The 24,836-nt window shown below is 46.5% G+C and overlaps 2 protein-coding genes across 3 annotated transcripts in view; both read right to left on the bottom strand.

Moving 5' to 3' along the window:
• HDHD2 (haloacid dehalogenase like hydrolase domain containing 2) overlaps positions 1 to 24,836 on the bottom strand; it is a 426,244-nt gene that overhangs the window by 84,591 nt on the left and 316,817 nt on the right. The gene's annotated exons all lie outside the window — the stretch shown is intronic.
• LOC144329158 (peroxiredoxin-5, mitochondrial-like) lies at positions 4,188 to 5,438 on the bottom strand. The gene is made up of 2 exons (XM_077935879.1): positions 5,066 to 5,438; positions 4,188 to 4,470 (listed from the first exon to the last, which is right to left on the bottom strand). The coding sequence occupies exons 1-2, from the start codon at positions 5,345 to 5,347 to the stop codon at positions 4,261 to 4,263; spliced, it is 492 nt and encodes a 163-aa protein (XP_077792005.1). The 5' UTR covers positions 5,348 to 5,438; the 3' UTR covers positions 4,188 to 4,260.

Raw genomic sequence — 24,836 nt, 5'->3', positions numbered from 1 at the left:
ATTGTGCATTTTTACTGTCCATTTTTAAATCCTTTTGCAAGGCCCTTTGGGTGTTCTGGACGAGAAAAGTAGAATACAAGTAATAAATTGCAATAAAAATAATGATGTGCTTTTACAGGCGTTTGGGTGCTGAAATTGCCTGGTTGCACAGCTGACAGTTTTTATTTCTAACTCCTTCTCTTCACATCCTGCCTTCTTGTGTTCTAAGCAAGTTACACTACAAAAATAAACACACACACACACACACACACACACACAGACAGACAGACAAAGTGTGTTTAAAAAGTGTGTATTTTTAAAATAGGAACACCACCCTATAACACTGTAAATGTGTCAAGAGCACAATTCTACACATTTTTACTCAGAAATACGTAAGTCCTGCCAATTCAGCAGGGCTTACTACCAGGAAGCTGGGTTGCAGCCCAAGGCTAAAATCTTAGGCACTTTTACTCAGTAGAAAGAAGCCCAGTATAGAACACAGGGCAGCTCACATCTGCGTATACACAGATACGTAGGTTTGGTCTGCATAAAATGCTAGATAACAGCAGCAATACAAAATACTGACATCAGCAACCATTCAATAACCTAGCTATGCATTAACTACCAAAGGTCTTACATCACGAGAGGGATTGTGGGTGGAAACAGTGACCTCAGGACATGCTCTTCTGAGTGCAGTGAGTCAGTACCAGAAGATGCTTTAAAGGCTCTTTCTCTGGGTTCCATTAATTTTCACTTATCTCAACTCGTATTGCCTACCCCTCCCGAAGGTACAAAGCAATGGACATTGAAGGTCTGGGAGATTACTGAGCGATAAAGGGCAACCCTACCATTAGGCAAATTGTGTGGACTCTCTCTTCTACAGCCAGAAATGCCCAGTTCCATCTAGTAATCTGGGATCTATTTGATGATCTTAAAGGAGAAGGAAGTGTATGTGCCCATATGGAAGTCTCACTGTCATTTATACTTATTTGTAAATGAAATTGTTGGTTTTTCTCCCCTCCCCCAACTCAAATTGTTTGGTGGGACTCCTTGAGCACTAGGAAAGGCTAGTCTTAAAAACTATTACAGTGGTACCTTGGTTCTCAAACTTAATCCGTTCCGGAAGTCCGTTCCAAAACCAAAGCATTCCAGAACCAAGGCGTGCTTTCCCATAGAAAGTAATGCAAAATGGATTAATCCATTCCAGACTTTTAAAAACAACCCCTAAAAGAGCCATTTAACATGAATTTCACTATCTAACCAGACCATTGAGCCATAAAATGAAAGCAATAAACAATGTACTGCAGTCGCAGAATCAATCAATCAGTAGCTGAACTGGGTTCCATACAGCCACAAAAACAAACAAAAAAAGAGCTGCAAAAACAAAAAGGCAAAATAAATAGCAAAAACAGGCCCCAGCGTAACACTCAAAACAGAAGTGTGGCACTCAAAAAGGAAGCATAACATTCAAACGGAGCACGTTCAGCTTCCGAAAAGAGTTCGCAGACTGGAACACTTACTTCCGGGTTTACAGTGTTTGGGTTCCAAGTTGTTTGAGTACCAAGGAGCTTGAGAACCAAGGTACCACTGTACTACCATCAAATGAAGTCAAGGCACTGATGGGGGACATACATATCTCATGGCTTCCTGGATCATATTGGTACAGCACTTATCACTCTACCACTCCATGCCTGTCTTTCTCCTTAGATACTATTTTTCTTGGCAGAAATCCAGCAGCTGCATCTCTTCCTGGCATGGAGAAAGGGGCATCGGATGCATTAATGTCTGCTGTGCAGCCAAACCAAAGCACAAACCCAACATCAGGAAACTACACAACACATCCCTCTTGTAGAAATACATGTTCAGTTGGGACACCCCCCCCCCTTTCTTTAAATTTAACCAGGTAGTTTTGGAAATTGATGCATATTCTTGGAGATATTGCTGTTTTCATTCAGATTGCTGCATGCGGAATGACTTTCACTCTTTGATTCTGGACTCGCCGTCCTTTCCCCCCTCTCCCTCTCCAGATCAGACACGGAGAGGACCTGAGTAAACGTCAAATCTAGCAGAGCTAATCCGAACCTCGAAAACCATGTAGAACCAAAAGAGGACGTGGGAAAGTGTTTCAGGCGTCCAACTTCCTCTTTCAGTTCTATGTATTTTTCAAGAGAGAAAATGGTAACTACTTTCACTGACCAGTAAGTGGGGGTCTCAGAGGCCTCAGGGGTACCTCTGCGACCACCAGCACCATGTTGGTGATCCCTAAATTAATGTTGTTGTTTAGTCGTGTCCGACTCTTCGTGACCGCATGGACCAGAGCATGCCAGGCACTCCTGTCTTCCACTGCCTCCTGCAGTTTGGTCAAACTCATGCTGGTAGCTTCAAGAACACTGTCCAGCCATCTTGTCCTCTGTCATCCCCTTCTCCTTGTGCCCTCCATCTTTCCCAACATTAGGGTCTTTTCCAGGGAGTCTTCTCTTCTCATGAGGTGGCCAAAGTATTGGAGCCTCAGTTTCAGGATCTGTCCTTCCAGTGAGCACTCAGGGCTGATTTCCTTAAGAATGGACAGGTTTGATCTTCTTGCAGTCCATGGGACTCTCAAGAGTCTCCTCCAGCACCATAATTCAAAAGCAACAATTCTTCGGTGATGAGCCTTCTTTATGGTCCAGCTCCCACTTCCATACAATTTGCAGAGTAGCAGAACCCTGGTCCGTGGGCAAAGAAAGCTCATGAGATGGTGATATGATTAAAAAAAGTGAATGATATACAAATGGAAACTCACCACTTCCCCTGCTTAGAAAATGGACTTGTGAGCCAAATTTTCAATGGCTGTGCATAAAATTGGCTACTACTACTGGAGACCAGATTAAGGTTATTTTTTGGAGGGGGCAGATATGGTATGGACCACCAATCAGCATTCCTTTTTTTTTTGAATTTTATTTATTTATTAAAGTTCTTATGCTACCTCGGTAAACATTCTCATATTACATCACAAGGCTTATTATACTATAATTTTCAACATGTATACAAAGTTTATATACTAAAAGAAAGAAAGAAAGAAAGAAAGAAAGAAAGAAAGAAAGGACAAAAAACTATTCCAAAATCACATATGTACCAACACTTTAGACTTCCTGACTATCCCGTTGTATATTCCTTTTTTACAAATGAATGTACTCTTATTGTATATTTATTTACATTTTATCTAATACATTCCTATATCAATATGCACCCTTGGTCTTAATTTCTCAACTCAGTCTCTCTCCAACATCACTTGAATGCTAGCATAGATAGCGAACCTTTACTGTATTTTTGAACATATATCTTATATCTACCCCACTTTCCCATAAATTATTGTTTTGAATTGCCTCTCAGGCTATTTGTCAACTGTGCCATTTCAGCAAATTCTTGTAGCTTGTTACGCCAGTCCCTTATTGTCGGGACATTCCTGACAAGCACACACAAAGTTGCATTATTGTGAGTCAGGCCATTGGTCTCTCTAACTCAACATTGTCTGATTTGACCGGCACTTGCTCTCTAAGATCTCCCTTTTCTATCCCAGCTTCAGTTGCTTTGGAGTGGGGAGCAGGGATTCTGGCTCTCCCCTCCAACCCTCCTGTGGAGTGGAGAGCCTCAATGCTGGCTGGGAAGGGCTGAACAGGAAGCAGCAATGACTGAACTGGAGTCTGAACAGAAGGATGCAACCTTGTTGGCTAGAACCAGACTCTGCTTTCACAGATGGGAGCAGAACCACCTGCCCCAATAAAGTGTGTGCTTGTAAGCTTGACATTCCCACAATGTCAAGAGAGTCTCACACCTGAGCATGCCATACTTCATCTTTCGAAGCTAGGCAGGAGGGCTGGGTGAACTTGTTGGGACATCTTCATTGCTTCTGTCCGGTTCTGAACTTATCGCTCTGCTCCTAAACTCCTGAATTGTGACACCTAAGCCCTGTGCCCTCTCTGCTGAGCCTATATCGTGACTTGCCTGAATAAAGATCTCTTTCTTACAAGCAACACCTTCTGCCTCTGTGGGTCCCCATCCCCCCCAGTATAATTTTTATTTCAGGCAATGATGTCCAAGATAATGGAGTCAAGACAGTGAGGGGATTCAAAGCAGCTACATACATATCCCTGCCCTTGTAAAGGCCAAATCCTAGAAGCTGTGAGGGGGAAATAAATCAGCCCACCATCCCTAGTAAGAATCAGGTGAGGGTGGGTGGTTTTGTGCGTCTCTTGCTGTCAGGGTTTAGGAGATGGGTTAACAGCCACGGTGTCCCAGGTCTCAGAGCTGAGATAGGATGTTGTTGGCCAAACTGCAGGTGAGGCCTGTGCCATCTTCTTCTATGTTGAGGGCCTTCACCACACCATCTTGGACTACCAAAGAGAACCGTTTGGATCGTTGGGTCCCAAAAAGTTCCCGTAGTGGCTCTTTGTCCAGCAACAGGTTTGTAGCCTTCCCATATGCTCCTGTGGGATCAGCCAACATCCGGACCTTTCCCTTCTTGGAATACCAGGTTTGGAATTGCCCAAGAAAGATGCAAAATTATTTTTGTATGCTACAACTGCTGCTCGTATTTTGTTAGCTAAAAAGTGGAAAACCCAAGAATTACCAACAATAGAAGAATGGCAGATGAAGATGATGGATTTTTCAGAGCTGGCCGACCTAACCAGAAGAGTCCGCAACCAGAAGGAGAAGGATTATCAGGAAGAGTGGAATAAATTTAATGATTATCTAGTTAAATTTGTTAAGTTAAATTAATTGAAAATAGCTTGCAGATACTTAATTGGCTTAGGATTTTATTTATGTTAAGTGATGAATTAATATGTTTAATTCCATAAAGGTGAAGATTTAAGGATGTTAATGTTTAAGTTAAATTTCATAAGAATTGGGATTTGGAAAACCATTAAAAGGACATGCAATGAAATTCAACCAAGGGGAAGCGAGGAAGTCACTTAACAAAGTTAATAAGTGTAATTTTCAATAAGGCTATGATTTCTGTTTGTTTGTCTTGTGTGTTTGTTTGTTTATAATATTGTGGAAACCAATATTTTTTTTGGAAACAACAACAACAACAAAACATCCAGACCTTTCCCTTGGCTTTGTGAGCCTTTCCCCACTCGCTCATGATGAAGACGTTGTTGACAGACAAGCAGGCGATGACCTCCACTCCTTTGCCCTTCAGCTGTCCTGCCTTCTCCACATAGCCTGGGAGGTGGGTTTTTGAACAACCTGGAGTGGACGCACCAGGCACTCCAAACAAGATCTCCGTCTTGCCTGTGAAGAGGCTCACCACATTCACCTTGTTGCCAGGGTCACCCTCGTAGACCTCCACACTGGGCAACTTGTCTCCAGCCTTGAGGGCCACCATGGCTGGTGCTCCGGTTGCAAAGGCCCGCTGAACGATCCCTGCTACCGCCCAACCCTTTCCAAGAGGGGAGCCTGGACTTGCTCCCCAGCGGTGACTCCTTGTTGCCATGGAAATTGTGGGAGTGACAGCTGCCACGGCAACCCCGGCCCTTTGAAGTCCTCCTCCTTCAAGTCGTGCCTCTGCCTCTGTGTTTTGAGTGGAACCAGGACAACTGCCTTATACAAGTCAGACCATTGCTCCAACAAGCTCAAAGCCATCTACACTGACTGGCAGTAGCTCTCCAGGGTTTCAGAGAGGGGACATTCCTAGAGAGCCTGGGGGCTGAACCTAAGACCTTCTGCATGAGAAGCAGCTTCTCTGTCCCCGAGTCACCATAACCCTTTCACGTTTTCCCTTGCACCATGCAGCAAAATGACGCCAGGTCTGCCAAACTGGCTCTCACACAGAGTATTCCTAAGAATAGGTTTTGATGCCAACCAGTTCACTAAGGCCTTTACACACATACCGTATTTTTTGCTCCATAAGACGCACTTTTTTCCTCCTAAAAAGTAAGGGGAAATGTCTGTGCGTCTTATGGAGTGAATGCATGGTCCCTGGAACCAAATTGTCCAGGGGCAAAAAGCAGATTGTGCCTTTATTTTTAGAAAGAGGGAAGGGGGTGTTGAAACAAAGCCACTGAGCAGCTGATCGGCAAGCGATCGGGAGGGAGATAAGGGACTCTAGAGATAAAGGAGGCTGCCTGGGAGGGGGGAGGTAAAAGCACATGGATCCTCAGGATTTTTGCATTGGGTCACCCCAAATTCACCATCAGATCACATAGCATGTCCATGGCTATAGCTTGCACCAAAAAAATCACGCACCCACTGTTTCGTGGGACCGCAATGGCGCAAAAACGTGGTTACAAAGCACGGATCCACATGGATTCTCAGGATTTTTGCATTGGGCTACCCCAAACTCACCGTCAAATCACATATTATGTCTGTGGCCACAGCATGAACCACAAAAATCATACATCCACTGTTTTGTTCAGAATATTTTTTTTTCTTGTGTTCCTCCTCTAAATACTAGATGCGTCTTATGGAGCGAAAAATACGGTGCATGTGCATTGCTTGAATGTCAAGTACCAATGACTTGAGTGTGTGTGTGTGTGTGTGTGTGTGTGAGAGAGAGAGAGAGAGAGAGAGAGAGAGAGAGAGAGAGAATGTTTCATTACCAATCTCCACAGATAACTGTCCATATATCCACAGCAGACACAAAATGAGTCAATTCACATGTTCAGCTGCAGGTTGCCAACCGTTAAGTTGTCAAGTGATGAAAAAAACCAAGCGGAAAAGATGGAGGAGTGTGAACAGGCTAATGGACCAAATCAGTAGTGATGGTGTTGGGGGTGGAGTTATGGGGCTTCCCTCCCAAGACCAGCTCATCTGGATGAGGCTGGGGTGAAGAAAGGGGGTGGCAAGGCTGTGACTCCCTAGTGGGAGTCCTGGACTGGCTCCACTGATGCACTGGCGCAGCCTTGAGCTCGCCACCTCCCTGCCCCTGCTTCGTCCAGGTAACCAGCAGCAACACCAGTGCCAGGTGAGTGGCTCTGCCCAACCACAGGGACTGCTAAACCCACACAAATGTTAAATTGAAACACAGCTCATACGTACAGGCACATGCTAACAACTCACTGGCTGTAGTATCAAGTGGTAGCTTGCACGTGTGAACCAGCCATATAAGAAGCAAGCTCAGTTCTCTTAATGTAAAGGTAAAGGTACCCCTGACCATTAGGTCCAGTCGCGGATGACTCTGGGGTTGCGGCGCTCATTTCGCTCTATAGGCCAAAGGGAGCCAGCGTTTGTCCGCAGACAGCTTCTGGGTCATGTGGCCAGCATGACTAAGCCACTTCTGGCGAAACCAGAGCAGCGCATGGAAATGCCGTTTACCTTCCTGCCGGAGTGGTACCTATTTATCTACTTGCACTTTGACATGCTTTTGAACTGCTAGGTTGGCAGGAGCAGGGACCGAGCAACGGGAGCTCACCCCTGTCGCGGGGATTCGAACTGCCGACCTTCTGATCAGCAAGCTCTGGGCTCAGTGGTTTAGACCACAGCGCCACTCGCATCTCAATGTAGATGCAGCCAAAGCAGCAACATCCGCTGGAGTGCCTGCAGAGCCCTGACCTCCTGACTATCTTGCTGGCTTCACCACACCAGGCCAGGTGCTTCTGCTATGCACACACACACACACACACACACACACACACACACACACACAAAGAGGAGAGGTTAGCATGCTTTAGCAGATAAAATCCACGTAGAGCAACTCAACCCCAAACAGCCTGTTGATGACTGAGCATGCTCAGCGCCCATGGAAGGCTGGCTAAATGCAGAAGTGGGAAACAACAAGAACATATGGCAGAGGGAGAATGCAATGGAGTATCCTGAAAGAATAGGGACGCAGGTGGCGCTGTGGGTTAAACCACAGAGCCTAGGACTTGCCGATCAGAAGGTTGGCAGTTCAAATCCCCGCGATGGGGTGAGCTCCCATTGCTCAGTCCCAGCTCCTGCCAACCTCGCAATTCAAAAGCACATCAAAGTGCAAGTAGATAAATAGGTACCGCTCTGGCAGGAAGGTAAACGGCGTTTCCGTGCTCTGCTCTGGTTCGCCAGAAGCGGCTTAGTCATGCTGGCCACATGACCCAGAAGCTGTACACTGGCTCCCTCGGCCAGTAAAGCGAGATGAGTGCTGCAACCCCAGAGTCGGCCACGACTGGACCTAATGGCCAGGGGTCCCTTTACCTATCCCGAAAGAAGGTGGTTTCATTTGGCTGCAATCCTGCACAGGAGCTCACATCAGGGGTGGACTTTGGTAATGTGGCACCCTGAGCAAGGACAAAAATTGACAACCCGCCAAAAAAGAGAAAAATTATTTTCACAAGAATTCCTTTTGGTACAGCTGCTTTTAAAATGGATCTTTTCAGTAGGTACTCATGTTGTTGTTTTGCTCCCCCTTTGCTCATCGCCCTGCGAGGAATCTCCCGCAACACCCTAACTCCGGCGGCACTGCCCCAAACTGCAACATTTAGTTGTGGGTCCCACTTCCCAGAGAACAATTGCGGAACTCCCCTGTCTCCAGATCTCAAGTGAGAGGCCTTTCCTTCTAGGAAACAGTTCAGATTTCTGCCTGTGCTGATGCTGCCTGTTCAAAAGGACCTGGACCCAGAATGTGGCAACTGCTTCATTCTGAATGAACACAGAAATTCTTCTTTGGGGATGGATGAATGAATGGATGGATGGATGGATGGATGGATGGATGGATGGATTTATTTATTTATTTATTTATTTATTTATTTATTTATTTATTTATTTATTTATTTATTGTCACTCACTTAAATATTTATAAACCACACATTCATAGAAAACAAAACAAAGGAGTTTAAAACATAAAAAACACAACACTGCAATAGCAGCCATAAGAATACTAATAGCATATCGAATAAAACTGATGGGTAAAAAAATGATCACAGAATGGTGATCATTTTCCCAAATGTCCCTCCCTCTCATTATATACATATATTCTCCGTGTTTGTGTTTGTGTATGTGTGCATATATATATATATATATATATATATATATATATATATATATATTCTCGCAGCTCAACTGTGAAACAATTTTCCTTCTTTTTACAGTAACCTAGTGACAGCACTGTCCTAAGCATGCTTTTATTCTGAAGTATGTCCCAATCATGGGGGGGGACGCGGGTGGCGCTGTGGGTTAAAGCCTCAGCGCCTAGGGCTTGCCGATCGAAAGGTCGGCGGTTCGAATCCCCGTGGCGGGGTGCGCTCCCGTTGTTCGGTCCCAGCACCTGCCAACCTAGCAGTTCGAAAGCACCCCCGGGTGCAAGTAGATAAATAGGGACCGCTTACTAGCGGGAAGGTAAACGCCGTTTCCGTGTGCTGCGCTGGCTCACCAGAGCAGCGATGTCACGCTGGCCACGTGACCCCCGGAAGTGTCTCCGTACAGCGCTGGCCCCTGGCCTCTTAAGTGAGATGGGCGCACAACCCTAGAGTCTGTCAAGACTGGCCCGTACGGGCAGGGGTACCTTTACCTTTATGTCCCAATCGCAGCTTAACAACAACCACAAGAAAAAACAACAGCCGCAACAACCACGTGCACATCCCAGCATTTAGAATCATATGATTGTAGAGTTGGAAGGGACCTCAGTGGTCATCTAGTCCAACCCCCTGCAATGCAGGAATCTCAACTACAGCTGCCTGAATTCAGGATCTCAACAATGCCTACCAGCTGTTTGCTTTTCTCAGCAAGTTTCTATCCCTTAACTGTGCAGTAGGGAGAACCAACCTGGTTCAGGCAGTACCATGGAGAAGTGTGTGTGTGAAATAGATAAATTTAAGAAACTGGTGTCTGATTGCGGTAAACAACTCTTTTAATAGTGTTGGCCTTAGCAGGGGTGGCACCACTGAGCTTTGTTTCAGGCTGAAACATTTGTGACCGGCCCTGGCATTAGGCAGGCTGAGGGAGCCTCTTCAGGCAGCAGATGTTGAGGAACAGGACCAGAGGGCCAAAGATTCTTCACACCTGCCTTACATGGTGCTAGAACATTTCCCCACCTACCCTATAGAACCTTATAGCAGACTTTGCTGACATGATGCTCTGCCAATGTTTTGGACTACAACTCCCATCAGCCCATGGCAATGTTGGTTGTTATTGGTGGTGGTCCAAAGGACCAACAGAGCATCAGGTTTGTGAAGGTTGGACTATAGGCTTAGATTGAAGTCTTTCCTAGCCCTGCTACTGAACTCTAGGTCTCCATGTGCAGTGCAATAAGCTTATAAAATGCCAAGCTTGATAAAATTCCATTTCACAATGCAGGTGCAACGTATCGATTAGTATGCCACTCCCCACATTTTTTTAAAAAAATAACACACTCCCTGCAAGTAGAAAGCTAGCAGATCAGGGAGAAAAGTTTGAACTCGGCCCTTTTATCTGCAGTGCAAATTCTCTATTTCAAGAGAGCTTTTGGGATAGGGAGGCATGAAAAATTGGCATTCCTTAACTGCAGTCCATTCTAGAACCCCCACATATTGCCACCTTTTTGCTGCTCAGGAGATCGCCTTAGTGTTCTCCGATCAGAAACTCTCTGGATTTTTCTGGACTACAATTCCCTTCAGCTCCTGCCAGTATGGCCAATAGTTAAGGGTGGTGGGAATTGTAGCAAAAAATAAATAAATCTGGAAGGCATCTGGGGAAAGATGATCGATTCCAATGAGAAATACTGGGAACTGAACTTGAGAGTTTAAAACAATCTAGGTGGGTTTTTTTGGGGGGGGTGTGTTAAAAACTGTCTGGTTTGTCTTTATTCCTGTTCTTCACACAACAAAGAACCTGTGTGTTTTGCCAAAGGATGGAGGCAGACTGTAACTCAGTGGTACGGCTCTTGCTTCTCAAGTAGACAATTCCAGGTTCAATTCCAGGCCTCTCCTGGTAGGGAAGGAATATCCCTCTCCTAAAACACTCGGCGCAGGTGGCACTGTGGTCTAAACCACTGAGCCTAGGGCTTGCCGATCGGAAGGTCAGAGGTTTGAATCCCAGCGAAGGGGTGATCTCCCATTGCTTGATCCCAGCTCCTGCCAACCTAACAGTTTGAAAGCACGTCAAAGTGCAAGTAGATAAATAGGTACCACTCCAGCGGGAAGGTAAATGGCATTTCCATGTGCTGCTCTGGTTTTGCCAGAAGCAGCTTAGTTATGCTGGCCACATGACCCGGAAGCTGTCTGCAGACAAACATCGGCTCTCTCTCGGCCAGTAAAGCGAGATGAGCGCTGCAACCCCAGAGTCGTTCGCGCATGGACTTCACTGTCAGGGGTCCTTTACCTTTTTTAAAACCCTAGAAACCCACTGCCTGTCACTGTTGACAGTATTGAGATGAATCAGTGGCCTGACTTGGAACAAGACAGCTTCCTGGGTAAGAGCTGGATTTTATATTTACAAAAAACAGGGGAATAAAAATCTGCCTAGCACCCAAAGAGCCTCGCCTCCTTTGAATACCTACAACAACCTCCCATGTCTCTGATACAGACTGCATGGCTTCACCACCAGCCAATCATCCACAACCTTGCTTTGTTTATCATCTCTGGCCTGGTAGAACTCAAGTTCTGGAGAACTTGAATGGCAACATGCTATTTTGTCTGGCCTAATAAAGCTATCACCCAAATGTGGATTCTGTATTTTTCCCCTCACTGGGTGACCTTAGGCCAGTCATTGCCTCTCAGCCTACCCTACCTCGCAGGGTTGTTGTGGGGGTTAATTGAGGATGGAGAGCGCCAGGTCCGCCACCTTGAGTACCTTGGAGAACAGGGTGGGATAGAAATGCAATAAACAAACAAATAAAGAACATGGCTGCTTTTGCTTTTTGCAAGAATAAGGCGGTAGGATTCTAGGGGGTACCATTCCAGACTTCAGACAGGGAGTTGTATTAAGGAAGCCTCCCCACACGCAAAAGGAAAACTTCCTGCATTTAATAAAGTCAGCACACAACCCTTTTCAGGATGCCCTGGTTTTCTCAATTTTATAAATTACAATTTGAGAATAATTTTTAAAGATATGCCCCGCCTCCACCTACATTCTGATATACTAAAGCCTAGGATTGTATCGTTCACCTGACCTTGTAAAATAGGTAATTCGGCGCTAAAATATCCATCCCCCTATTTTATTTTATTTTTTAATCCTTAATTCAGCTTGAGCTAAGAGCACGTATATATTGCAACGCCTACTGAATTCTCCGGGGATTGCCCTTCTCCTCTCCACCGATGGAGGGATGGCCGATGGAGATGACTGAAAAAGTAGCGTAAACGGTTTGACGTGGCTACCTCGATAAAGTAGGACACGAAATGTGTGCGTCATTGGGGATGCGGAGGGAGAAGGGAGGGTGAAATCATCCAAATGTGAGGCTAAAAATAAAATAAATAAATCTCGATTTTTAAATATTTTTTTTTGAGAAGAAGTCGTCTTTTGGGCTCCCCAACTGAGGCTGCAGTCCTAATGAGTCACATTGAACTCAGTGTGCAGATACTCCGGAGTAGATACGAGCAGGATTGCTCTGGAAATGTACCCGTCTCAGGCGGAGGTTATTAGGGAAGCATTTCCCCTGAAGGTGCCACATTAAGGGACAATATATTCTCTGCAATAATTGATCGCTTTAGCAGCCCAGATCAGCTGTTCCTCCTGGATCCCTAAGGGACGGTTCCTGTTGTTTTGAAGTTGGTAAAAAGGAAGCGATTCCCTCGTATCTGGTCCATTTCAAGCTAGATACGGCAAGAGGAAATACTCTCCCCACCCCCGGTGGACTCCGATTCAGAAGCGGGCTTTGAGTCAGATCTCAGGAGAGCTTAGCCTCAGAATCTATTCTGGCGAGCATCGTCGTTGGAATCTGTGGAGCGGATTGATTCAGACGTGCATATTATTCGCGGCACCATTATGGAATGACTTGGTGGCATGCGTGGGCAATCAGAGATCTAAGTCCAGGGGGCTAGGATTTTCCATATCGTAGTACAGGACTTCAAATTCAGTCCCCGCCACCCAACCCCCGCCCGCCATCCGCAACTGACACAGTTCACACGTTCAGGTGCAAAGGAGGTGCGAGCATGTCACTATTTCTCTACACTTCAGTAACTCCTCAGCTATTTATAAAATGGAAACTTGGTCGTCTCTACTGACGAAGCATTGCATTTAAGGCGATGGGAAACATGAACGTTCTGTGGCCGGCCATTCACACGTTCAAGGGGTTAAACATACCTGAGCGGGTCAAATCTAAGTGCATATAGAAATCAAATGATTATAGACACGCGTAAGCAAGGCCCTTTAAGGCTGTCAGTCTAATTTATACGGTTGAGAGTCCAGAGAGGCAACGTCAATGGAACATGATTCATAAAAACTGTAGAATAATGTCTGTACTAAAAGCTATGTATCAGTCAAAGGGTGTGCACGTTCCTAAAACACAAAGAACTTTTTTCCAGACTCACTCTACAATATATACAGAGGCAGAAAAGGAATTTTGCAAAGATTCTGTAGAGCCAAGGAAAAGCACAATTGTTTCTCTGGAAGAACATTGAAATTAGAAACCTGCGTAACGTGGGTTTCTAATATCCATACTCATACTTCTGACAACCTTGGATTTAATTATTATTATTATTAAAACCATCAGCGCTACAATTGCCTTTTAAAAACAAGAACAAGAACAGCAACAACAACGCATCCAACTTCAGGAAGGGTCATTTGCCAATGGAAAATCTGCCAAACTGCACTGTGAACGTTGAGAACCAATCGCTTTATTCTTTTAAAAGAACCTGCGGCTCTTGTTACAGTGGAGAGTGGACCAAAGATAATGGAAAGGTAAAGAAGAATACATTCCTGTAATCTGGCTTGTTAGACGAGTCCAGTACCTAACTTGCTTTCGATTCTGAATTCTCAGGAATTTAAGAACGTCGGACAGAGATTGTCAATACACTAATATTTCTTCGTGGGCTCATTGATAATTACTTATTTTTAAATCTTACTGCAATGTCCCTTCTACTAGCTATTACGCTCCCTTGGGGTTCACGGACCGTTTCTTGGCCTTTTCAGAAGAGGTGAGTTTTTCTGCCAAATTATAGGAAACACTGCATTGAAAAGGGACCACGCCTGCAAATAATAAGCCCTGACAAACTAGGCAAGCAGATTATTTTTTTAAATGGGAAAAAGAAGGAAATCAAATAGTCTTATCCAGGAACAGCGAAGCTGTGCATGTGGGTGTACAATGTTTCTATTGCGCGATTTCCAAGCCACAATGCTCTCCGCGTCTACTCAAGTCCCGTTGAATTCAGTGTCACTTACTCACGAGTAAGAGAGTATAGGACTGCAACCTAAAATGTGCTTGGTCTGAGCCGAGGGGACTCCTGTTGCGTCTTGGGGGCCCGATCCGCCTCCAACAGCCGAGCTATTTCGACCGAAACCGCCTTCCAATATCCAACTTTCCCCGGTTGCTTCGGGTGTTGGTTTCAAATGCCCCGAAACATCTCCGGCGCAACAGTTTTGTGGATCGATTCTTTGACGTTTTTTGGAATGTTTTTTAATCCACCTTTTTTTTCTTCTCCTGTGTAGAGTCCTTAAAGTGTTTACCTCGGGATTGTCTCGCTCGCGTCCAAGATCGCAGCCTGGAGGCGTGGGAAGTTTGGTGGGGCATATTCACCCCACGCGGTGGGCCAACTATCCCGGGGTGAGCTCTCTCTTACCCCGGAGTAGCCTCGCCGCCGGCCATCAACCTGCCAAGAAGAATCTAACTAGACTTCAGGCGCGGGTGCGTGGTTAACGTGCTCTTCTGCGATACCTGAAATCGGTTCCAAAGGGCGGGTCGCTTCGGATTAAGCGCCCCAAAGGCACCTCCAGCGCCTTAGGGAAAGCGTCTGTGGGATCCCAACTCCTCCGCCTCTAGGACTACAAAGACATCCATCTCCCCCTAACTCATTTCCCTCGCCTTCCCTTCTTAAACCCTCAAAGCGGATTCCAATCCTACTCCAGCATGACCGCTCAACTCCCTCTGTTTCCCAATGGAATGAAACTAAGCGAAGGAAAGGAGCGATGAGAAAAGTACGTGATGCGGTTGGTAGCGGATCAACAATCCTGGCTGCTGCTGGGAATAATTCTCAAGAAATACACACGACGCTTTGCAGACCTTTCCCTCTGGATCCAGCACGCGGCTTGGGAGCCGAGTTGCTCCGATGTGCTGAAACCGGTTTACACAGCCCTCCGCGCTAGGAGACTTTGGACAAGGAAGAACCGGGATCCCGCGGAAAGAGCGGGCACCCCTCTCTCTCCATCACAAGGAAGGGGCTAAAATTTGGCTTCTCCTGACTTCCACCTCTTTCGGTTTAACCGTCTCCGCCGTCCCGAGAAACGTCCTCGCCACGGGCCCCACCTCTCCTTCTTAGGTATTCCCCTGAGCTGCTTTTTATCCCGATCCTGACCTCTAAGGCAACCCTCCGTCTTAATCTGGAGGGATCTTCTGAAGCCGGCGATCTCACGAACCCATACTTAGAAGAAAGCCCTCATGAGAGGGACTTACTCAAGAGTAAATCGGCAGAGGCAAGGACTACGAGATAAATGCCCTACGATCGTGGCCTTTGGAGACGGTTCCTACGCGCCACTCTACTATATATTCCATGCCACCCTCCCTCGCGCCCTTACGTAAACACGGATACACACACTCACACGACCATTTTTGAGGAGGCGCGCAGATAGATTAAAGAACCAAAACCAAACCATCCTTATGATAAACCAAAGTCTAGGAATCCAAGCTCTCCTGGCTCAGATCTTTACGTAGCGTTCAAAAGCAAGGCATGAAGGTCTTTCCTCTTTACCTGTGGTTGATCCCCCCCCCCCAATATTTTCTACTCAACTGCCTCTGAACATGGAGGTTCCATTGAGGTCCCGGAAAATTGTCTCACCCGTTTCGGTTAGGGTCCTTGTGTGTGTGTGTGTGTGTGTGTGTGTGTGTGTGTGTGTTTGCGCGCGCAAGGGACAATGTTGCCTGAGCTACAACCTCCCGGCGCTCACAACACGCGTTCGGAGCTCCCTGCCGGACCCACAAGTGCCCCCCTCCCTCCCCGCGCCACCCTAACCCGCTTTACCTCCTAAATCAGGCTGCTGCTGCTCCTCCTCACGCGTACATCTTGCGGGTCCTCCTCCTGGTAAGGAGAGAGGTTGAGCGTCGGGAAACCATCAGGCATTTACATCCAGGCGGGCAGGAATTCGCTCGCTCGCGCGCTCTCTCCCGGGCGGCTTCTCTCTAGCGCAATTAAAAAGGTAGCCTCTTCGCTCAGACGCCAAACGACGCTCTGGACCCCGGACGGGACTGAAGCGCTTGTCAATTATTAGCCTCCGCCGCTGGAAGAGAGATTCCAACCCCCAAGTCCGCCCAGTCCTCCTGCTTTTGCCAGAAGCAAAGGCTGAATCTCTGCGCTCTGCTGAACGCTTCTCTCTCTCCCTTTCTCTCTCTGCCTCTGAACTCTCAGGCGGACCGAGAGGAGAACACCCAGTGGGCACGGTGACGTCACCGGCTCCCGCACACTCTTCCTCGCAGGAGGAAGGGAAACCTCGCAGAGAAGAAGGCAGTCCAAGGGTGGGGTAGGATAGGGAGTGGGAGTGGGGTGTGTGTGAGAGAATTCAGCGGTGCGATCCACAAAGCGATCGAGCCGAAGTCATTTTAGCTCTATCTCTCTCGGCCGGTTCCAAGAGTCGGCTCCGCTTCAACCCTGAGCAGAAAATCCGCTTTGGCTCCGGATTCTCCGGTTCCTGCAAGCGAGCTCATCCAGTCTAGCTTCCTCCACTGAAGATGTGGAGCTTAAAAATTAAAATAAAATAGGACATAAGTCCTCAGCAGTGATTTTCACTGAAAATCAATGGGACTTGGCGTTCAACCCAATATGTTTGTAAAGGGTGTCCGCTTATGTTACTGGCCTATGTGAGGCGGGCATGGTATAATTTATTCCCTGCCTCCCACTCAATATATCAATGTATTGCATTTTAATGGGGGGGGGAATAACTGTACAGATGAAGGAAATATCTGGGCGTTAAAGGAGAGTGGTCCATTTGAAAATTATACACGTGACAGCGCTCCAGCTGTTGTTCTTCGGAGTCAGGCTAGGACGACTGTGGAGCTGAACTTCAGCCCCCTCCCTCGCTCCCCATTGTTAAACGATCACTGAACCATTATTCAGTGTAGTACAAAATTATTATTTCGAAGGTTTGCAAGTTTGTGTTTATATATGCAGTATTGTAAACCGCCCTGTGATCTTCAGATGAAAGGCGGTATAGAAATAATAGTAATATAATAATAATAATGTACAATCAAGATAAACAGAGATTCACAACACCATTTTATCAAAACAGGAGGGCAACAGACGTGGAGCACGATCCTATGTGAATCCCAAATTACTGGGAAGTCAAAGAATTCTAGAGCTGGAAGGGACCCCAAGGGTCATCTAGTCCAACCCCCCAATGCAGGAATCCTGCCTATTGCCTTCCCTGAGGTAGGCTCGAACTACCAACATTTTGGTTAACAGACAGATGCAGTGATCTACTGCGCCACCTGTGGAGACTCATTTCACGTTGAGAAGTCCCATTTTATTGGGAACCCTTTGAATCGGTTAGATGCTCGTGAGTTAATGTGTCTGTAGGATCGGGGTTTCTTTTTGTTCCCCTGGGTTGAAGAGGGCTCCTCCCTAGTTCAGGGTACGCCAGAGCCTTGCAGTCTCCTGGCTTTGCGTTCCTAGACAAACCCGGTGGTGTTTGCTCATATGAGTAAACATGGAGAGGACCAGGGTTTGCCCCTACTTCCTGAACTTTGGGAATACAGTTGCACTGAGTTCAATTCCCAAGGAATAATAATAATTATTATTTATTTATACCCCGCCCATCTGGCTGGGCTTCCAACAAAATATTAAAATACCGGAATACATCAAACATTAAAAGCTTCCCTAAACAGGGCTGCCTTCAGATGTCTTCTAAAAGTCTGGTAGTTGTTTTCCTCTTTGACATCTGGTGGGAGGGTGTTCCACAGGGAAGGTGCCACTACCAAGAAGGCCCTCTGCCTGGTTCCCTGTAACTTGGCTTCTCGCAGCAAGGGAACCGCCAGAAGGCCCTCGGCGCTGGACCTCAGTGTCCGGGCAGAACGATGGGGGTGGAGACGCTCCTTCAGGTATGGTACAGATTCCGGGTTCCACTTCTGTGTTCTGTGAATGATGGCAGTTTAGACCCAATGAGAAGAGGGTCCTGTTCTCCTGCTATGGAGGGTAGGCTTCAAATTATAAGAAGGAAATTCCTGCTCAACATCAGGAAGAACTTTCTGACAGTAAGAGCTGTTCAGTGGTGGAACGGTCTTCTTCAGAAGGTGGTGGACTCTCCTTCATTGGAGTTTTTAAAGCAGAGGTTGGATGAGGAAGGGAACTGCCGGAAGGCCCTCGGCGCTGGACCTCAGTGTCCGGGCTGAGCGATGGGGGTGGAGATGCTCCTTCAGGTATACAGGACCGAGGCCGTTTAGGGCTATAAAGGTCAGCACCAACACTTTGAATTGGGCTTGAATTGGGCTTGTGTTGCCTGCTCATTCCCTTCTAAGGCCCAGTAACCTCCCCGTTTTACCCTAAACGAAGGACGTGGGCTATTACTCTCAGGCAGGGAACTGTGCATAAGAGTCATTTAAGATGATGAACTCTCTTTCCTTGGAAGTTTCAATGCAGAGGATGGATGGCCATTTGCCATGTATGATCTGACTGAGATTCCTGCATCACAGGGGGTTGGACTGAAAGACCCCTCCGTCCCTTCCAGCTCTACAACCCTATGGTTCTAAGTACATTTTTAATAGGGTTAGGATGCAGACGTACTAATATTATTATTGTTATTGATTACTATTAATAGGAACGATAATAACAGGAGCAACATGATATTCGGTGTTTATTCCGCCTCTCCAGTCGCCTCCTCATTCCTGACCTCAACAACGACAGAATAGGGAAACGTGCAGTGTGGTGTAGTGGTTAAGAGCGGTAGATTCGTAATCTGGTGAACCGGGTTCGCTTCCCCGCTCCTCCACAGCTGCTGGGTGACCTTGGGCCAGTCACACCTCTCTGAAGTCTCTCAGCCCCACTCACCTCACAGAGTGTTTGTTGTGGGGGAGGAAGGGAAAGGAGAATGTTAGCCGCTTTAAGACTCCTTAAAGGGAGTGAAAGGCGGGATATCAAATCCAAACTCTTCTTCTTCTTCTTCTTCCACACAGAGACGCAATAATGGAAACAGAGTCCAAAAAGAGAAAGAGAGAGAGAGAGAGAGAGAGAGAGAGAGAGAGAGAACAGGAGGGTTGAAACGCAGGCGAGCAGCGAGGTCCTTTCAAGCAGGGATAATGAAGAAATCCTAACACGAGAAGCAGTGAGTCATCTTTAATATTGTTATAAAGTCGGTGGCGAGAGCCCATGGCGTTTCCAAGCTCTCACCCAAGGTTGGTGCTCCTTTGGAGAATTGAAGACATGGCGGAAGTTGTCCTAGCTTGAAGATAGATGGTTTATTCACTTATTTACACTTTCAGTCTGCATGGAGGGGGTGCAGATGTTACAGCATGGTCATCTCAAGAGGGGTTTGCTCTCCACAGCAGTGCAACACTCCAGTCCAAGGTTCCATCTCTCCTCAAAACTAAGCCTCCTTTATTCGGTTGCATTCTAAGGGTCAGTTCTTTTGGTGCTTTGAAGTACTAATAGCTAATCCCCTCAGGTGCCACCTAACAAAGGAGTTCACCTGACTTCATCAGCACTTGTTGCTAGACTAGGATTAAAGACTGGTACACACTTAGGACATTTACATAGGTTAATTAACTTCGAATGCTAATTAATTGCTGGTGCTCAGAAGTAGGTACACACATTCCAAAACACGTGGATCTCGATTACATTCTCAAAGTCTTACACATAAACACTAATTGAACACCTCAAACCCCTTGGATAACCTCTTTCCAAGACACATTTAGACTGCCTTATAACATCTCCCAGTTATAACATACAAGTTCTAACTATATCCTAATATTCACCATACCTAAACATTTAGCACCGTGGATCTGTTTACAATACCATGCTAGCAAACGCTCTCAAGCACAACATCTAAGACCCACCCCTCCCTCCCAAAAAATAAGGGCCCCCAATTTTGTTATGAGAAGAAAATTGACCTAATTCACAATCCATGGCCTAATCATTTAATGGGGCAAGTTGTAAGAAGGTAGTGGAAATGACCAAAGTAAATACAGTATTAGTCCCTATAAGAAAAAAGCTCCCCTCATCAGCCACAGTAACCGAGCCTGCAGAATAATCGAGGGTGCAGCTATTAATGGTGTGATTCTGACTCCGAAGTAAATCCGACGGATCTTCCTTCCGAATCCACGTAGGAAGACATAGTGGTAAACTGGCATGAAGAATTATTACATAGTAGTTCTACAGATGCTCATTCAGCAATGAAACTGGTAGCACATTTGTAAAGCTAAGCAGGGTCTGGTATGGTTTAAAACTGGATGAGAGACCTCTTGTTGAGATTATTGCATTGCAGAGGGCTGGACTAGATGACCCTCGGGGTCTCTCCCAATTCTACAATTCTATGATTCCATCTTTCCAAAGGGCTTACTTTTGTGTAGGAGGCAGCCAGAGGATCAAGGCAGCCTCCACCTTCGAGAAACAGACCACCAAGGGAACGTCAACCCCTTCCATGCTTACTCGAAAGCCACACTGAATCCAATGGGACTTACTTGCGAGTAAGTGTGTTTTAGGAATGGAGCCTTCAGGATTTAAATTCCAGCCCTCCTCTGTGGCAAAATTCAAGAGGATTTATTCTTATTCTTTTTGGATGGGGGTAGGGGAGGGGTAAACGTGATTCGGATTGGCACCTATTCCGATTGGTGGTTTCGTCTGCCCTCGGCCCTCCCCAAATGAAGGCAATCTGTATTGCTCGCACGCCCCTCCTAATCTAAATCTCAATCACTCAACGGTCTAAAGCGGCATTCATTCCCGCGCGTTGATTTGGGACTCGGCTCCATTGAACGCAGCCGGATTTGCTTCCGAGTAAGCACGCGCAGAGAGGATCAGGCCGGCAGCAGCAGGTGAGGTGCTACCGTCCACTCTTATGTATCGGGCACCTTTGCAGTCCCCGGGTGCCAAGCTGGTTCCTCATTCGGAGAATTTCCAAGTGGATTGGGCCCAACGTTTGAAAAAGCCTGGCTAGTACAAAGTGATCAAGATGCATTGTTTATGAAAGCCGGTCGGTGGTCTTTATCTGCAGGCAAATTGTAAAACGACGAGGTGTGTGAATAATTATAGTATTTCCCAGCATGAAAATAAGCCAGGCTTTGGAAGGGATAAGGAATTCGGAAGAGGGAGGGGAAACTAATTTGCCATTAAAATTAGGCATATCCCCTCTTCAAAGAGGTTCTGTATCCATTTGTGATTCCTGCTCAGAACACAGACATTCTTTTGATTGAAACTGCAATCCCATATGCTTTTTCCTGGGAGTAATCTTTCCTCGCAAGGATGCCAACGGTTTTACATCTCTGAAATCACCGGGGTTGGATCCTGAGTCACAACAGTGCCATCCTCCTCATGTAGGCTGATTCTGAAGTCAGTCCTCAGAAAAGGGTGGCAAACGTTCCACCAATTGTGGCAACTGTCTTCCTTCCAAATAGATTCCACTGAAATCCAGTGCACTGGCTTCCAATATATTAAAGGTAAAGGGACCCCTGACCATTAGGTCCAGTCGTGACCGACTCTGGGGTTACGGCGCTCATCTCGCTTTACTGGCCGAGGGAGCCAGCATACAGCTTCCAGGTCATGTGGCCAGCATGGCTAAGCTGCTTCTGGCGAACCAGAGCATCACATGGAAACGCCGTTTACCTTCCCGCCAGAGTGGTACCTATTTATCTAGTTGCACTTTGACCTGCTTTTGAACTGCGAGGTTGGCAGGAGCAGGGACCGAGCAACGGGAGCTCACCCTGTCGTGGGGATTCGAACTGCCGAACCGCATTGTTTTCTATGAATGTGTGGTACCTCGGGTTGTTACATATGCTTCAGGTTACATACGCTTCAGGTTACACACTCTGCTAACCCAGAAATAGTGCTTCAGGTTAAGAACTTTGCTTCAGGATGAGAACAGAAATTATGCTCCAGCGGCGTGGCAGCAGCAGGAGGCCCCATTAGCTAAAGTGGTGCTTCAGGTTAAGAACAGTTTCAGGTTAAGAAAGGACCTCTGGAACGAATTAAGTACTTAACCTGAGGTACTACTGTACGGGCAATGGCACCCTAGTCTGGAGGGGTCCTTATATTACAGAGGGTGGACTAGATGACCCTCATGGTTCCTCTCTGTGATTCTAAGTCAGACCCTTGTTCCATCTAGCAGCGCATTTTCTGCATTGACTGGTTGGGGGTCTTCAGAGTTTCAGGCAGGCATCTATCTCTCCCAGCTTCACCTGGAGATGCCAGGGACTGAACAGGTGATTTCCTGCATGCAGGACAGGTTCTCTACCCCTGAGTTATGCCTCACCTTTAATATCATTTGCGCCTGGTGGAAGTCCATCTTCTCCACAACTATCAAAAGTGTCCTATTGGCAGATCCATCCAACACAGCTAAGCTCCTGTCGCAAGAGGAGCTGGGCTGCCCATCTTTAGGATTAGGAGTCATGGCTGTCTCCTCATGGTCTCCATGCAGGATGAGATACATGGCATGGGAGGTTGAGGGTGGGCCTTTTTGGTGTTGGCCCCCTGCATGTGGAGCTCCCTCCCTACTGAGGTGTATCTGGAACCATCTCTCTATGCGGCATATGTGTATCTGAAGAAGTGTGCATGCACACGAAAGCTCATACCAAGAACTAACTTAGTGGGTCTTTAAGGTGCTACTGGAAGGAATATTTTTTTGTTTTGACTATGGCAGACCAACACGGCTACCTATCTGTAACTGGAACTATGGAAGGCACCACATTGAGCCGCATGAAATGGAAGTCCATCAACCTCACCAAGAAACTTGCACAGGTACAGACTGATATCTTCTTTCTTACTAAATGCAAGAACCTGGACATTATACCCAAGGGTCTTAGAATTAAGAACCCTCTACAATCCACGTATCCCACTGAATATGCTAGAAAACTATGCAGGTATCTGAAGAAGTGTGCATGCACACGAAAGCTCATACCAAGAACTAACTTAGTTGGTCTTTAAGGTGCTACTGGAAGGAATATTTTTTTGTTCATCTCTCTATAGTTTTAGGTGGCTGGTGAAGACCACTTTCCTCCTCAGGCCATTGTTCGAGAACACACCTGATTGGATCAGTGGATTAGATCCTGTTGTTGTTAGTACAGTGGTACCTCTGGTTAAGAACTTAATTCGTTCTGGAGGTCCGTTCTTAACCTGAAACCGTTCTTAACCTGAGGTACCACTTTAGCTAATGGGGCCTCCTGCTGCTGCCGCCGCCGCACGGTTTCTGTTCTCATCCTGAAGCAAAGTTCTTAACCTGAGGTACTACTTTTGGGTTAACGGAGTTTGTACCAGTGGTTCTCAACCTGTGGGTCCCCAGATGTTGTTGGACTACAACTCCCATCATCCCTGAGCTCTGGCCTTGCTAGCTAGGGGTGATGGGAGTTGTAGTTCAACAACATCTGGGGAGCCACAGGTTGAGAAAGGCTGCGTGTAACCTGAAGCGTCTGTAACCCAAGGTACCACTGTAAATGCTATTTAGTGACTTGTTGGTGAATTTAAAGTTTGTGTTATTTTATGGATCTTTTTTTATTAAAATAATATTATTTGATGTAAACCACCCTAGGGTTTATGACAAGGGTGGTGTACTGTATAAGTAAGTAAGTAAATGGCACACATGTTTGATGGATGTGTACCTCTGTCTGGAGGGAGCCTTTTCTTCCATGTAAACATGGAAGAAGAAAATGCCAATTGACTTAGATTCAAAGGTCCTTCAGCTTAAACTGCATGTTTTATGGTCAGGGAACCCTGAGCCCCAGCACCGATGCAGATGAACTTGTAGGCTTGGTATGGAGACAGATAACCTCTCCATATTTTAAAAAGTGGAGTTAAATGGAAGCATTCTGTTAAAAAGCAGAATGGCAAACAGTCTATTCTGGACTCATAACAAGAATATCGTTTCCCAACTTTTCAGCAGAAAAGGCCTCAGTCCAACAAACTCAGTGTTAAAAAGGCATAGAATCATAGTTCTGAAAGGGTCAAATGTGGCCATCTAGCCCAACCTGTATAGTTAAAGCTATGGTTTTCCCGTAGTGATGTATGGAAGTGAGAGCTGGACCATGAAGAAGGCTGATGCTGAAGAATTGATGCTTTTGAATTCTGGTGCTGGAGGAGACTCTTGAGAGTCCCATGGACTGCAAGAAGATCAAACCTATCCATTCTGAAGGAAATCAGCCCTGAGTGCTCACTGGAAGGACAGATCCTGAAGCTGAGGCTCCAGTACTTTGGCCACCTCATGAGAAGACTCCCTGGAAAAGACCCTGATGTTGGGAAAGATTGAGGGCACAAGGAGAAGGAGACGACAGAGGACGAGATGCCTGGACAGTGTTCTCGAAGCTACCAGCATGAGTTTGACCAAACTGGGGAGGCAGTGGAAGACAGGAGTGCCTGGCGTGCTCTGGTCCATGGGGTCACGAAGAGTCGGACACGACTAAACGACTAAACAACAACAAGCCCAACCAATGCAAAGCAGGAGGACAACTAAAAAATCCCTGGCAGATGATCATCCTAAAGGTAAAGGTAAAGGTACCCCTGCCCGTACAGGCCAGTCTTGACAGACTCTAGGGTTGTGCGCCCATCTCACTTAAGAGGCCGGGGGCCAGCGCTGTCCGGAGACACTTCCGGGTCACGTGGCCAGCGTGACAAAGCTGCATCTGGCGAGCCAGAGCCGCACACGGAAACACC

This window comes from Podarcis muralis, chromosome 11 (genome assembly GCF_964188315.1).
Source record: "Podarcis muralis chromosome 11, rPodMur119.hap1.1, whole genome shotgun sequence".
NCBI classification, from domain to species: domain Eukaryota; kingdom Metazoa; phylum Chordata; class Lepidosauria; order Squamata; family Lacertidae; genus Podarcis; species Podarcis muralis.
The sequence above is the reverse complement of the archived record's forward strand: the minus strand, read 5'-3'. Positions and strand labels throughout refer to the sequence as shown.

Coding starts and splice junctions, on each gene's coding strand:
- LOC144329158 (XM_077935879.1), bottom strand. CDS start 5,347: ATGGTGGCCCTCAAGGCTGGAGACAAGTTGCCCAGTGTGGAGGTCTAC. Junction 4,471..5,065: donor CTCACAAAGCCAAGGGAAAG/GTCTGGATGTTT, acceptor AAGAAGGGAAAG/GTCCGGATGTTGGCTGATCC.